At 49.9% G+C, this 13,783-nt stretch overlaps 1 protein-coding gene across 2 annotated transcripts; it reads right to left on the bottom strand.

The window, feature by feature from the left end:
* Window positions 1-571: 571 nt before the first annotated feature.
* DERL3 (derlin 3) lies at window positions 572-4,548 on the bottom strand. 2 transcript variants are annotated; one of them, XM_065646458.1, is made up of 7 exons: window positions 4,443-4,548; window positions 4,233-4,298; window positions 3,545-3,618; window positions 2,947-3,040; window positions 2,524-2,719; window positions 1,986-2,076; window positions 572-1,434 (listed from the first exon to the last, which is right to left on the bottom strand). In XM_065646458.1, exons 1-7 carry the CDS (start codon window positions 4,533-4,535, stop codon window positions 1,320-1,322), a joined length of 729 nt encoding a protein of 242 aa, XP_065502530.1. In that variant the 5' UTR covers window positions 4,536-4,548; the 3' UTR covers window positions 572-1,319. The 2 variants fall into 2 exon arrangements, with proteins under 2 accessions (XP_065502530.1, XP_065502532.1); XM_065646460.1 differs by lacking the exon at window positions 4,233-4,298.
* Between the last annotated feature and the right edge of the window lie 9,235 nt (window positions 4,549-13,783).

Consider the following 13,783-nt stretch of genomic DNA (forward strand, 5'->3'; position numbering starts at 1 on the left):
TGATCAGCCCTTAGTACTGCTGTGCCTCCTAGAACAAGATCAGCACCTGCGCAGGTCTTTCATTGCTGTCCCAGAGGGAAACGTAAGTGCAGCCACATAGCTCAGCCAAATGAAGTCAAATTTCTCATAGAAAAGGTGTTTTCATGGGAAGCCCACAGAGGAGGTGGGGGGGCGGGGTGTGGCTGTAGTTCAGTCTTCCTTCACCCCAAGGCTTCTCTATCATTCTTAACTGGATGCTGGTTGCTCACATTTCTCTTGATAGTTTTTGCAGTGGTTTGCAAGCTTGTCTAGCTGAGCAGACAGCAATGTTACCAGATGAGCTGCTCTGAAGTACAATGTTTGCAGATTGACTGCAAAGGCCTTGAGGGCTGGTACCAGCACAGGTGTGTACTGCATGAGCAAGAGTGGACAAATCCATTCAGTACAGCTGTTCATGGTAGGGACTAGTTTGTTTAGTTTTCCCGTAAAAATCAGATGTTTAAGTTTCAGAACTAAAGAATTAAACAGGAGTGGAATTACACCACATGTGCAGACAGCCTTTATTACTAGTGTCAAGTGCTACTTCCAGTCACTGTCCAGCTCTGTCCCTGTCCTTTCCCAGGCACCCCTTTCTCCAGCTAGACACCCCTGCCACCCCTTCTCACATTCTGCAGTCCTGCTGACAGAAGACGGGAAGGACATCTTCCAGATGGCCTGAGCTTTGCCCACCAAAAAAGAAAAGCCCAAGCAACCAGCCTGGCAGTTTGGAGCAAAGCCCTGATGAGTAGTGTTGAATTGCTGCCTCTGCCCCTGGCAGGAATGGACACACAACTGAAAAAGAAAGACTTTAATGTAAAGAGTCTTTGGAAACAAGAACCAAAAAAGGAGTGGGGGACTTCAGGGAAAGGAGGAGGCTGAGCTGCATTCTACCATGGTAGAGCTGGGAGTACTACTTCATTGAAAGCCCACAGAGGTCTCACAACAGTGAGAACCATGAGCATTAGTCTTTTTACAGAGGGCAGGAGTGACCTGGCACACAGCAAGTAAACAGCAAGAGAAGGAGTAACTGTTTCACACCCCATTTGATGCTTGTTCCCCACTGGGTAACTGAGGAGCCATCACAACATCCAGCCCCTGTCCCTGGACACCTCCGCAGGCATTAGCAGTTCGTGCAAAGCTCTGTGGAACTACTTGGCACAAGGGGGAGATGGGTTACCCATACAAACAGTGAGACATCACACATCGGAATGGCAGCTGGCATTATTCCAGTAGGATCTCTGAGTCGCAGCGCGAGTCCAGCCAGAAGAGAGGGATCTGGCCACACAGAGAAGTTCCCTGAGTTACTGTGGATGCTGCTGCTGGTTCTGGTCTCGGTCTCTGGGTTGGTTTTCTGGATGGTCCTCAGGGAGAGGGTTATAGTTGGGATCCTCTTCAGGTGTGTCAAACACCATTTTCCTGGCAAGGGACATGCCCATCCCACCAAGCAGGCAGGTTAGGAAAGTGAGCTGAGGACAAACCCCCAGCCCTCCTAGGAACATCCAGCCCTTCACAGGGCTCGGCTGCACACCACAGCCACCCACACGCTGCACCAGCACTGTTTGCCCAGCTTGGTGTGGAACGGTGACAGCACCTGCTGCCTTGATCTCTAGGTCGGCTTTGATCATCAGTATGAAGCAGAACATATTCTGCTTTCTTCAACTACACAAACACATCAGAAAAAATTCTACCTGTATCTAGCACTTCCACAAGCAGTAAGAACATGCCAGTGCAAGTAGCAAAGCTTAAGGTACCAGCAACCACTTTATGGACCCTGTGTACGTAGGTAGATAATGTGCAAAGTGCCAGTGCTTTCTGCAGCAGAGGCATAAACTGTCGAGCTGCAGTGCTATCAGTGTGCAATTGCATCCTACAGTCACCCCATGCTGTCACAGACCACAGTTTGCTGTGAAAGTGACCCGGGTTGGGAAACAACACAGTAAAGCCCAGAAAGAATCAGCTTTACTTACAGGAAGCTGGGGGTTAACAGCAACTTCTTTCCTCCAGGCTGGTTGGGGAAAACATCTTCCAAGAAATAATAGATGTGACCCACTGCAATCCCTGGGGAGAGATGTCACCAAGGTCAGGCCCAGCTGTGACTCCTTTGCCAGCTGAGCCAGAGCTGCTGGGAGCTTAAGCAGGATGAAGCTCCAAGAATCCCTCAGCTGTGTACCCAGGCCCCAGCTCCTGCCAGAGCCACCAGTGCTGCAGTGCCGGAGGGCCAGGCTGTTTGCTGGGATCGGCGCAGCAGCAGGCAGGAGCCCGTCAGCCTGAAGGCAGCACCAGGCACCTGGGAGACCAGACAGAGCTCACCATACTCAACTTCTGCCCCTGAGGAGGACACGGCAAAACGCAGGTCACAAGCAAGAGCTCAGGCAGGAGGCTGGTCACCCAGCAACCTCAGCCAGCTCACTTTTGGAAACCCACTATCTTAAATAAGATGAAACCAAGAGACGGTGCTGTGGCTGCCAAGTGCCTTGTTCCCAGCACCCACAAGCTTTGACTCACCCAGTAAGTCGATGATGATGGAGTTGCCCAGGAGCAGAGAGAATCCCATCAGGACCCAGGGCAAGAACGGAGCCTGGAAGTTAAGAAGCCCAAAGAAGTTCATGCGGATGTAAGGGTTCCTGCGACTCCACACGTACACCAGCATGATGGTGAAAGCCTGGCCCAGGAAAAACAGGCTGGCAAAGAGTCCAAATAGCTAGAAACTACCGAGTCAAGGAAAAACATACCCACCCTGTGCACCACCTCTGAGCAGCACAGGGCACCTTGTGACTAGGAAACCCGGAACTACAAGAAGGTTCCCAAGCCAGCTGTCCTGCTCAGCAGGCAGGTACCCACCGCAAACCACAGCACACAGCTGGATACAGAGCACCAGCAGACAAGCCCACACTGCCCACAGCATCTCAGCAAACACCAAAAGGATACTGTCATGAGAAACCCTCCGAAGAGGAACATGAAGACAAAGTCAGCTGTCCTTCCACGGAAGGAGCCTTCTTCTAGCATGCGGCAGTACCTGTATCTGAGAGCGGGAGAGAAGGGAGGGGTTGCAGCATAGGAAATTAACAGCTGGCCACCCTGTGTCCCCACAGCGTGGCTTCATGGGGAATAAGCCAGCTGCAAGCTATTTCATCGCAGGAAGCTGTCAGCCAGGTGTCCAAGCCCCAGAGCAGAACAGTGCAAACTTCACCTCGTACCACTGACCGCAGGAAAGAAAGAGGCATCTGCGGTGCTCCAGCCAGAGCTCAGCCCAGGAACAGGCACTGCCCTCCAGCGTGAGCAGCAGCAGCACTGCCAGCTTCTTCAGCCTTTTGGCAGCGGCTGCCCTGCAGCAAGCAGAGACCGAGGTGCAGGAGGTGGGCACAGTTATCTGGGGAATGGCTTCAGTTCAGACTGAAAGAGCCAAGGGAAGAATCCACAGCCCTAGACTGCTGCCAAGACAAGTCAGCTTGGGGAGGAAGATAGATGGGGAAACCGCATCTAAGCCAAAAAGGGAGCAGAGCGCTTTACTGAGACCAAAGGATACAGAAATATCATGTTGAAAAAGAAACTGAATCCCAGGGGCCCAAAAAAGAGGAAGTTGGTGATCAGCCTCCATATCTGAAAAAGAGAGAGGAGAGAGGAGGTGGACAGACAGGTCCCCTGGGGATGCCCAGTCATGCACCCATCTGCTCAGAACCACCCAGGACACCAGACAGCTGCCCCACCTCCACATGGGACCTCCCTCCACTGCCCACATCAGAGAATCTTGCTCTTCCAGGTGTGGGGCAGATTTCCATACTTTTTCTGGAAGGGATGAATGGCCACGACTTGGCACCCAGAGGCAAAGTAAATCACTGTTCAACCTAACGACCTCACTGCAATAAAGCCTTGCTCACACAGCCTGACATCAGCTGGCCACACATCTCAGTGTCACAGTAAATGATGACACAGGTTTTGAGTAAAGGAAAAAAGGAGATGCCATGATGGCATATGGCAGGGAAAGGCTGGAAGAAGTTATCTCCACCCAGGCACCTGTAACAAGAGAGGACACCATGTTGGTGACCCATCTCCTGCCAACCAGAGAAGGTTGGAGTAGTGGGAAGGAAGCCCCTTGGGATCCTACAGCACCCCCTGACCGCCCTGTGGAGCGGAACACCCAGGGCCCAGCCTGTCACACCCACCCCTTGCTAGGAAGGGGCAAGAGGAGCCCAGAAGCCCAGGCAAGGCCTCACCTGGAACTTCCTGAAGATGAGGTCGGGGTTGAAGTACAGCTGGAAGGGGGTGATGAACTCCAGCTGCTGTGGGAGACAGGCAGAGCAGCTGCCACCACTGCCGGGCACCCACTGTCCCCAGCCAGCCCTCTGGCTCCCCTGCCACAGCATCCCTGGGGACCCCGACCTCCCGCTGCAGCCTCCCCCCGCAGGGACCCGCGGGGCCCTCACCACGGCGGCGGTGGTGAGCACGCAGGCGGTGGTGTAGGCCCGCGTCACGGCCGGCATGCCCAGGTACTCCTGCGCGAAGCCCTGGTAGGCCATGGCGCACAGCGACAGCGCCCAGCCGCGCTGCGGGCCCTTTAACACCCCCCCACAAGCCGCCACCGCCGCCACGCCCCCGAGGGCCACGCTTGGCCAATCCGGACGCGACAGGCGGCCCGAGCTGACCAATCGGACTGCTCCTCATGTCCCCGGCCTCCACCCGCCGCCAACCCGGAATGGACCCGCTGCAGCAGGTGACGGGCTGGGAGGGAAAGAGACTCCGGGGTGCCGCCCACTGGGGGCGGGGCCAGCCTACGTAGCCAATGGCAGCGGGCTGGTGGTTGAGGGGAGGCGGGGAAGGGAAAAAACAGATCACGTGTCTCTCAAGAGACGGCCAATCAGCAGGCGAGAAGGGCCGCGGGGGCGTGGCTGGGGTGCGCGCGCTGCACGTGGGGCAGTGCCGGTCCCCCGGGGCTGTGACCTGCCCGGCGGGGCAGCGGCTGCCCGGTGTCCGCGCCGGCCCTGTGCCTGCGGAGCGCCCCGCCCTGGTGCCCTGCGGCCGGCCCCTCGGCATGCGGGAGCCGAGGGCTGGCTGTCGGCGGGTCATTCGTGCCACCGGGGAACACGCGGTTGCTTGGCGGGGAGCTGGGGCACCCGTGTGAGCCTCAGCCGGTGTGCCGGGTGCCGCACCGGGCAGAAGGGCCTGGCCTTCGCTGGTGCACAAAAGGTTTCAGTAATTAACGCTAAAATCTCGACTTCCTCTCGGCTGCAGCAACGAGGCGCGTCCCCGGGCTGTGCGGGCCGGCACCGGGCAGGGCTGGTCGCTGGAAGGAGCCGGGAGCCGGCGGGGTCCCAGCAGGGACAGCGGGTCAGGCACCGGCCCGGGGGTGCCCTGGGGAAGGGTGGCAGCGTTTGCATTCAGCGCCGGAGAAGAGCGGGCTGTCTGTGGTGCCCGCAGAACTGTGTCAACCACATTATAACACACGCTTTGCAAGGACGGTCTGACGCAGGTCTGCATGAACCTGACATCCCCTGCTCTCTGCCGATAGTGCTGCCCAGAGTCGTCTAACGTTAGTCCAGGTCTAACGTTACAGCCACCCCAGTGTCAGAGGAATGGGCCTGGTGTAGGGTTTCTGCAGGAGGAGGTTAAGCTGTCACTAGAGCCTTAATGAGCCCTGAGATTTCCCTTTAAACCCGCAGTTAATGGGAAATTAAATCGCTGGGGGGGTGAGAGGGAGTCTGTGTTTTCCACCACCCACACCCTGACTGCCCTTTGATGAAGAACAAAACCAGCTGGAAGATGAGGGGACGGGAGGTTAAAGCAACATATAGGGGAGAGAAGGGAGCAGACAAGAGCCAGGTGGGCACTGGGGAAGCAGGGGACGGGTTCCCGAGCGCGCTGGGCGCTGTGGTGCTGAGAGCTGCCCCTGAGCTCCTCTGAGGGGAAGGAGAAGCTGCTGCGGGTCAGAGCTGCGTTAGGGACCCTGGGAATGGAACCGAGGGGGGAACTTGGATCTGTGGAGGACTGCGTGCAAATCAGACATGTCACAAAATATATAAAAAAGTCAGCAATTTCTCAATGCTCTTTTCTTTTTCCCCCTTGTTTGCCAGCCACAACTAGAAAACTCTATTTGTCGAGGCTTCTGCTTATGGCCTTCTTTTCTAAGATTCATGGGAGAGAGGGAAAAGCGATGAAAGGCACTGAGAAGTTCACCATCTCACACTGGAAGAGGCCAAACAGATCCCAGGCACACCCCCGGTTCCCAGGCTGCTTTCTGCCCATGACCTCAGTCCCTTCGGAGCTCAGCCAAGCTGACTTCGTGTACTGCAATGCACCCAGGGCCAGCTTTGGTCTTCATTACAATCCTTGTCACATTTTATGGGTTTTGTGAGCTATGTCCTTCCACAAATTCACATCGGCTTAGCTGCACCGCTGAGTTCACATTATACACCTTTGTAGTGATGCCAGCATGCTGCCTTCTATCAAATCATGGAGTCTAACTAGCCCAAAAAAAGCAAATCCAAACTCTTTGAGCTGCAAGAAGGTATGAGGCACTGCCAGGACAGAAACACAGCTCAGGAGGTTCTTTGCTGATTTCCTCCTGCCTTGTCCTGTTATCCCCCGCCTGCCCAGAACCCGAGGCACGGGACAGGCAGCAGTGACGTCCCGCTGTCACCTGCCATCCCCCAGGTTCCCCTTCCTTTTGGAAGCAGCTGAATTCAAGTCAACGTGCAGCATCGGTTTCAAAACCCAAGTAATCAGAAACTCAGAGTTTCCATAAAAATATGTGTGATGCTCAGACTCCAGACCATTTTGGATGGGCTTTGGAAAAGGTCTCTGCCTGGGGGCCCTTGGAGCTGCCTGTAGAACTGACTGGAAGAACTTCCATCTGTAACCTGTGCTCAAGTCACTCCCAGGAAGAGCTGAAACACGATGGTACCAGAGGCAACTCTCTTTTCCAGGCAGTGTTCACGCATTCTGCATCTGCAGGCTTAGTGATAGTGGCTTATACTGTAAACATTTACAATCCACAAACCAACTCAGAAGAAAATATTCCTGGAAAAGCAGAATTAGCATGTGTTGCACACTTGCCACTGTAGATTCATTTGGCCTTTGATTTTAAAATATTTGTATTTCCTGAAAGGGAATTGTTTTGAACATACACAGTGACAGACCATTACTGGACCTTCCTGTTACCTCTGGTGTCGTTTTCCCCGTTTCTGGGTCATTTTAAGAAACATGCAAGCATTTGCCTAGGCTTGCAGGTAAGCTTAACCCTGCCGCAGAAACTCAATAGCTTCCTGGCTCAGTTTCTGCAAACCAAAATAGCAGAGAGTTAGAAAACAAAGAAAAAAGCTATTAGCTCTCCCCATGAGTTAAACAGCACATAAACCTCAAGAAGGCACATGAGCAAAGATAAATGGGCTGTTGCAGTGTTCATCTCTTTTTGTTTGTAGTAAATTATTGTGTGCAATTCATGTTTCCTGTCCATAAATGCCAAAGGAACTGGAAGACATGGAATCCATTCTAATTTAGTAAAGACAAAAACAACTCCTTTTGAGCCCATCTGGAACTTGTTTTTATCGTAATTGTTTTGGGCTCAGTAACGAGTTCAAGATCTAACTGCCCTCGCTAATTGTTTCAAGAATAAACAGACGCTTTGTTTAAAGGCAGCAGCCCCCAGTTTGCCCAGCACAGCACTCCCCGGGGGTCGCAGGATGAAAGGAGCTGTGCGCCGTGTCAGCACAGCCTTAACAAGCAGTGACGCCCTTGCCAGGGCTGCTCACCCCGCCACGCACTTGAGGAGCATCCAGCCGGTGACACGTGCCTTCTGCTATTTAACACCATTGGCATTTTGTTTGTAAATTCATCCGATGAGCTTTTGCAATGTGTCCTACTGTGAAAAATCATACCTGGCTTGATGACACATAGCTGTGCTGCAGGGCACCCAACAGAGATTTCATTCCCTGGCCACCTAAAGCCAAGCTCCTTGGCTGAAGCAACACTCCACTCCACTGCAGCAGAGCCCCAGTTCTTTTCTTCATTGAAAATGAAAGATAACCCCCGCCATCCGCTCTGAGAGACTCCCCCCATCAGGGAATGAGACCATGTGAGCTCTGTACAAGGTCTCACCCATCCAGGACATGATACGTCTGAGACCCCCGTTAACGCCGGTGTGGATGCGGTCAGTGCATGGCACTGGCACTAGGAGCAGGTTTGGGAAGAGCAGCACTGAGTTCCCCCACAAATGAGCCACCACAGCCAGGGAGCCTCACTGCGAGGTTATTTCAGCTCCCAGACTCAGCCCTCGGTGCCATTAACAGCAGGTGCCAAGAGCTCTGGATCCACCACAGAGCAGTCACTAATAGCTTCTGCTCCAGTTTTGCAAGCAGGGCTCCAGGAACCCACTGTGCACAGATAAGCTGTGTAATCATAACTGCCCCGGGCACTTGAGATGTTTACTTTTCCATGTTTAATGACCATATATAAATTCTTTCTCCTTCATTGAAGGATTTCCTGTCCCAAATCAGCTAACTCTACAGTGTGATGGCTAAAGTCAGAAGAAAGTGAATCATACATAATTGGATGGGTTTTTTTGTTTGTTTGCTAGAAAGAAACTAAAGATAGTACATAGAGCTCAGCCCTCCAAGGACATGTGGTTTGCTGTAAATCAAAGTTTATGTTATTTTTACTTCTTATGGGTTTTAATTCAAAATATATAGCTTAGCATCAGGCATATCATGAGAAATATCTCACCTAAATCTCCTTGATCAGAGTCTGATCACATATCCAAATACAGCATCTCTTCCAAAACAGCTTCTGATCATGAGTTGAAGACATCAAGCAAGAAAACATCTGTCTCTTTGCACAGTTATTTTTTCCAGTGCTTAATCATTCTTGTTAAATTCTTCTGCCTTGTGATCTGTCCTCTACATCATAGGTCACCTCCCGCAGCTGTCAGTGGGGAATATCCTTCAAGGGCCTTTATTTTGTATCTTCCATTTCACAAGCACTGTGGCCAAATCAACAAGAGAACTGATAAACAATGCTTGTTTCTTATAAAAAGAGGTCTATGTTCAGCTGCACATAGCAGCACATACAGCTTAGCATGCTGTCAGCTGTTGAAGACCCATACAAGGAGTCAGAAATGGTATTTGTACTTTGGTTTTCACCAGAGACAGGACTATGTGTCACAGTCCAGGTGCCTCTCAATAAGCCAGGTGACAGTTCTAATAAAAAGTTCTATCTGAAGTGAGTGTTAAATAAGAAATCAGGATGAGTCTGGCGCTCCGACACTGCTGCACACATCTTCCTCTCCTTTGACAGGAACATTCAGTGACATTTACTGCCATTTGGCAGAGCCTAAACGCTCTTCTCTCGCACACAGGAACAGAGATTTTGTTCAGCCAAACAGTTTGTTCTCTCTGGCCTTCAGGTCACTCACTCTCAGCTAACTGCCTGCATCAGTGTCTGGCACAAAGAAGGAAGGAAAGGGAATAGTTCAGCCACAGCATGACCTACAGCTCACGATGGGCTAAGGAAAGGTTATTTCAACTATTTTTAGTATTTGGGGCTTTCTCAGTTTTCCCAGAGAAGGTCTATTGCTTATCAGGAGGATGAAAATGCAGACTGCTGATCCAGCGCACAGAACATAGAGCCATTCTCCTGATATCCAAAAATTCCAGCTGGCAAGGAAAAGCAGCTAGATCCCCTGGCTGTATCAGCCCTCGTGTCCTCAGAGGACTCAGCTCCATGTATCTCCGCTGGTCTGGAAAGCGTCCCAGTGACTCTGTGTGGTGGCAGAAGCTCTGTCAACACTGGGTCTGTGCCCTGAGAAACCTCAGCAATGAAGCTCATTTCCTGAAGATCTTATACAGTGTCTTGAACTTACATAAATTGTGGGTTTTTTCTAAGGAACATTAGTGAACAGAATAATGGTGTCACAGCAGGGCACTCATTTCCTATAAAGAAAATCCATTTTAACAGCTAAGTTCCATGAACACTGCTTTCACCATAAAAACAGCAGACCCGCTGACTGTTTCTTGAGAAAGCTGCTTGTTCGTGGATGATGTTATTTGTCTTCTGTCCTCTGAGTGAGTCCTGCAAGAGTCAGGACAAGCAGACAGATTTATTTCGTATTTCACTGTGATGGTCCTCACAGGAAAGAGAGACCGGTTTACAGAAATAGCCAGGCTAGAGCTTGGGAGGGAGCCAACAACCAGCCAGGGATCTACTCCAAATCTCTCCTGCGATTTACGGTGCAGAGTTTGTAGGTAGAATTCATCCTGTAGATCCAAACCTCAGAGATGGACATGGGGCCCCTTGTCTCCTCTTGCAGTGTAATTGCAGTTGGTCCAGAGAATCTTGGGGTGAAAATGCTCCCAACCTTTCAGTGCATGGTAGATCAAAGAGCATGTGTTGATGATGTTTCCTAATGGTAAGATTCCTACTTATTCCTGCAGTCAGATAATCACAGGCAGAGACTGCCATCACATTCTCCAAATAACTACTCTCCCATGTTCATGGCATCATATTTCACTTTAATTATGGCAGGTCTGAGTTCAGTGAAAAGGTATTTGAGGGAAGAGGGCGGTAGATCCCCACGGTGGTGCTGGAAACCTGCTGGGTTTATGTGCAGGCTCCCAAACCAGGAGGCTGAATAGCGGCAGTGTGGTGGTTTATACCCTGGTGACAGACCCCAAGACTGGAGATGTCTTGTCTAAACCAACCGTGATTCTGAAACTGAGAGAACTTATCCTAAGGACTGAACATTGGGAACGCTGGGGTTTTTTAAGTTGAGGCAGGAAGCCAGTCAGAAACACCCAATGTGAACACCTGTCAGCACCAAAGCACAAGTCATATAGATGCTGTGCAGGACAAAAAAACCCATCCATCCACTCAACAAGGTGGCTGTTACTAGAAAAGACAGAGGACGTCTCTAGGAACTCCCACTGGCCAGCTGCACGCACAGGTCTACTCACAGCAACGGCCGATTTATGTCCCTTCTGGGACAGGGGGGCTTGTGAACAGCCTGTGCCACGGTCCACAGCATTTCACTGCCCACCCGCAGGACTTCACCCACCTCCTGGGGCTGCCGTGAGCTCACCTGCTGTTTCCCTGCTCTGACCACTGGCCGCCACAGGCAGTTACTTCACTTCATTGTACAGATCACAAGCTCTCTGGTTTAACTACCACATAAAAGCACCAGGAATGAGTTTCCTCTCATTCTGCCCTTGTGCATTGGTGCCCAGTGCCTCTAGGATCTCCTTCGGACTGTGATGAATACTGCCTTCACCTTCTGTAAAACAGAAGAATGTGCACGTATTTGTCTTGGAAAAATAAGACAATACAGTGGTCTAAACAGGCAGTCCTTGACCAGGTCACTGCAGAAAGATATATTTCTATGTTTGACTGTAACAGAAATGAGACAGTTTGATCAGATTCATGGTGCCCAGGGAATGGATGGAGATCACACTGCCTGGGTGAGCTGAATTCCTTTGCCTCTTATCCAGCTAGAGACATGCCTTGACACGTTGGCCTGTCGAAGGAGCTGGAAATTGGATAATCCCCATCTAACCCCAAGGCTCCCATGATACATCTCAGTGACTAGAACACCCAGGGACACTCCACCTGGTGTCTGCAGGCTGGGACTCCTGTACGCTGTCACCTGAGGGGACAAAGACCTGCACTAGGTGGTCCCTGCTGATAAGATGCCAAGAAAAAGCAGAAAGCTCTTGTCTAATACAGAATACGTGGTTTTATTCCTGGAAGAGATCTACCCAAACCTGGTCTCATTCAGAGTAGACAGAAGGAATAAACCAGAGCTTTCCTTTTTGAATGTATTACTGTTCTTGATACATGCTGCCTAAACAATACATCACTGGCTGTTATAATAACTTATACAGTTATGTACAGTTACGCCTGTTTTCCCAGTGAACAAGTTATTCTTCAGGAAGCTGTTAGAAGCAGTTCCCTGACCCCTGCCACACGCCACAGGCAGCAAACTGCTGGCATGTTGGATTCTGAGCCTCACGCAGGAAATTTTGTACTTCTCCTGCCACTTAGTGGCTGCAGCTGATGTAGCACGACATCGCTACTTACACATTCATAAAGAGAATCCTTCTGCGATACAGAACAGCTTTATATTTCCATTCAGGTGTAGTAAAACCTGATTAGGGGCAAAGAGGCATTTTTTAAAAGTTTCACTTATTTTGAATACTTTGAAATCTGTCAGGCCCTTCAAAAATTGCACACTGCAGGATGAAAGGATGTTACAATACCATGATCAATCTTAAAGGCCAGATGTTTTGTGAAACAGCAGCTTTGCTATTATTGTTGGCAATGCAGCAACAATATAGTGTGTTTTATATATATATGTGTATAGCAGTGATCAGGAAAAGAGGCAGGGTCTGGAATATCGCAAGCTGCAGACACACAGCAAGACAGCACTGCCATGAAAAGTATCTATATGAGGAAAGTGGCCAGAACTCCTCTAAACCAAATTTCCTCCGTGTTCCCTACAGTTATTTCTGATGTGAGGCTGGAAGCAGATTAATTTGGGGCATAGATGACCAATATTCTGTTTCTGTTATTAAGTGATTGCAAATAGACCATTACTTGTTGAGCAATAGTGAGCAGTTAATTATTTTCAGCTCTAAAAACATGTGACAGATGAGGGGGAAAGCTTCTAGTACTTGCTAAGTGGCTTATTATACAACAGACTTTTCGGCATTGTTTTGCAGACTATTTATTCTGGACTGGTTTTCTTCATGGGTGGTTTATTGTCTTCCAGTCTGATGTTGTAAAGCACAAGTACCTCTGCAGTCCGGCTTGTGCTGCTCTGGACGCTGCTGGTGCATCTGGTGGGTTTTACACCTGTGCTCTGCTGCAGTTAGAGTGAGGTGAGCAGCAGCAGTTTATTTTGCATGTGGAGATTTAGATCACAGCAGAACATTCTCTGCAGCATGTTCTTGTTGTCTCCATAGAGCATATTGGAAAAGAAGCAGATGTAATACTGTTTTATTTTTATTAACCTGGTACAGAACAGGGCAAGACGCCTCATTCAGTATTGCCTTTCATGGGCATTGGGTTGATGGGTGAAGTTTCTTCCAGTTTCTTCTCAAAATCATGATCAAGCCATCCCTTTTCTTTTGGCTTTATTTGTATGAAAGTCACAGCACTGCTGATTGTTGCAGCAAAGAAGAACAGGTACATTTTCAAAATAAGTAGTTAAAGTTTCTTTCAGTATATTTTTAAACTACATTTTTAGAAACATACAGCATTTTCGAATGACAAGTCTGCGAACATTTCCAGAATGTATTACTATCATGCTGGGCTTGAGTGGAGCAGCAGATCTATTTATCAGAAGAGAAGTCTGTGCAAGAACTATCTTTCACTACATGAGGTTTATAACATAAGAAAAACAAAACTAAGCTTTTGTTCATTTGTGGTCTCTGCTATTTTAGAAGTCATTTTCATACAGACATGGGCAAAAGCAGGGATCTCTGCTCTTGGACAACACTGAGATTTTGAAATACACAGGATTTTGAGACAAGAAAATCAAGAGTGGGACTCCATGGAGCTGGGAACTGCAGAGACACTTTTCATTTCTATAGTTTGGAGAGAGCAGTGAGGGGCAGATGGAAAGACTAAAACACACGGTCAAGGCAAAAAGTGCTGGTACTGTCATGATGGTATCAAAATATTCTGTGATTCCTTCGGTAAGGATCGGAGAAAGGACAGGATACAGAAGTGAAGCAAAGAACACAGGGCAGTAGAGAAGATGCGGGCTAGGAAGCAGGGATGG

Source organism: Caloenas nicobarica, chromosome 16 (genome assembly GCF_036013445.1).
Source record: "Caloenas nicobarica isolate bCalNic1 chromosome 16, bCalNic1.hap1, whole genome shotgun sequence".
NCBI classification, from domain to species: domain Eukaryota; kingdom Metazoa; phylum Chordata; class Aves; order Columbiformes; family Columbidae; genus Caloenas; species Caloenas nicobarica.

What these genes read in the sequence shown, in the direction of transcription:
- DERL3 (XM_065646458.1), bottom strand. Translation starts at nt 4,535, where the DNA reads ATGGCCTACCAGGGCTTCGCGCAGGAGTACCTGGGCATGCCGGCCGTG. An exon ending in TCATCTTCAGGAAGTTCCAG is followed by an intron (nt 3,619 to 4,232) that starts GTGAGGCCTTGC and finishes TCTCTTTTTCAG; the next exon opens with ATATGGAGGCTGATCACCAA. An exon ending in CATCATCATCGACTTACTGG is followed by an intron (nt 2,077 to 2,523) that starts GTGAGTCAAAGC and finishes ATCTCTCCCCAG; the next exon opens with GGATTGCAGTGGGTCACATC.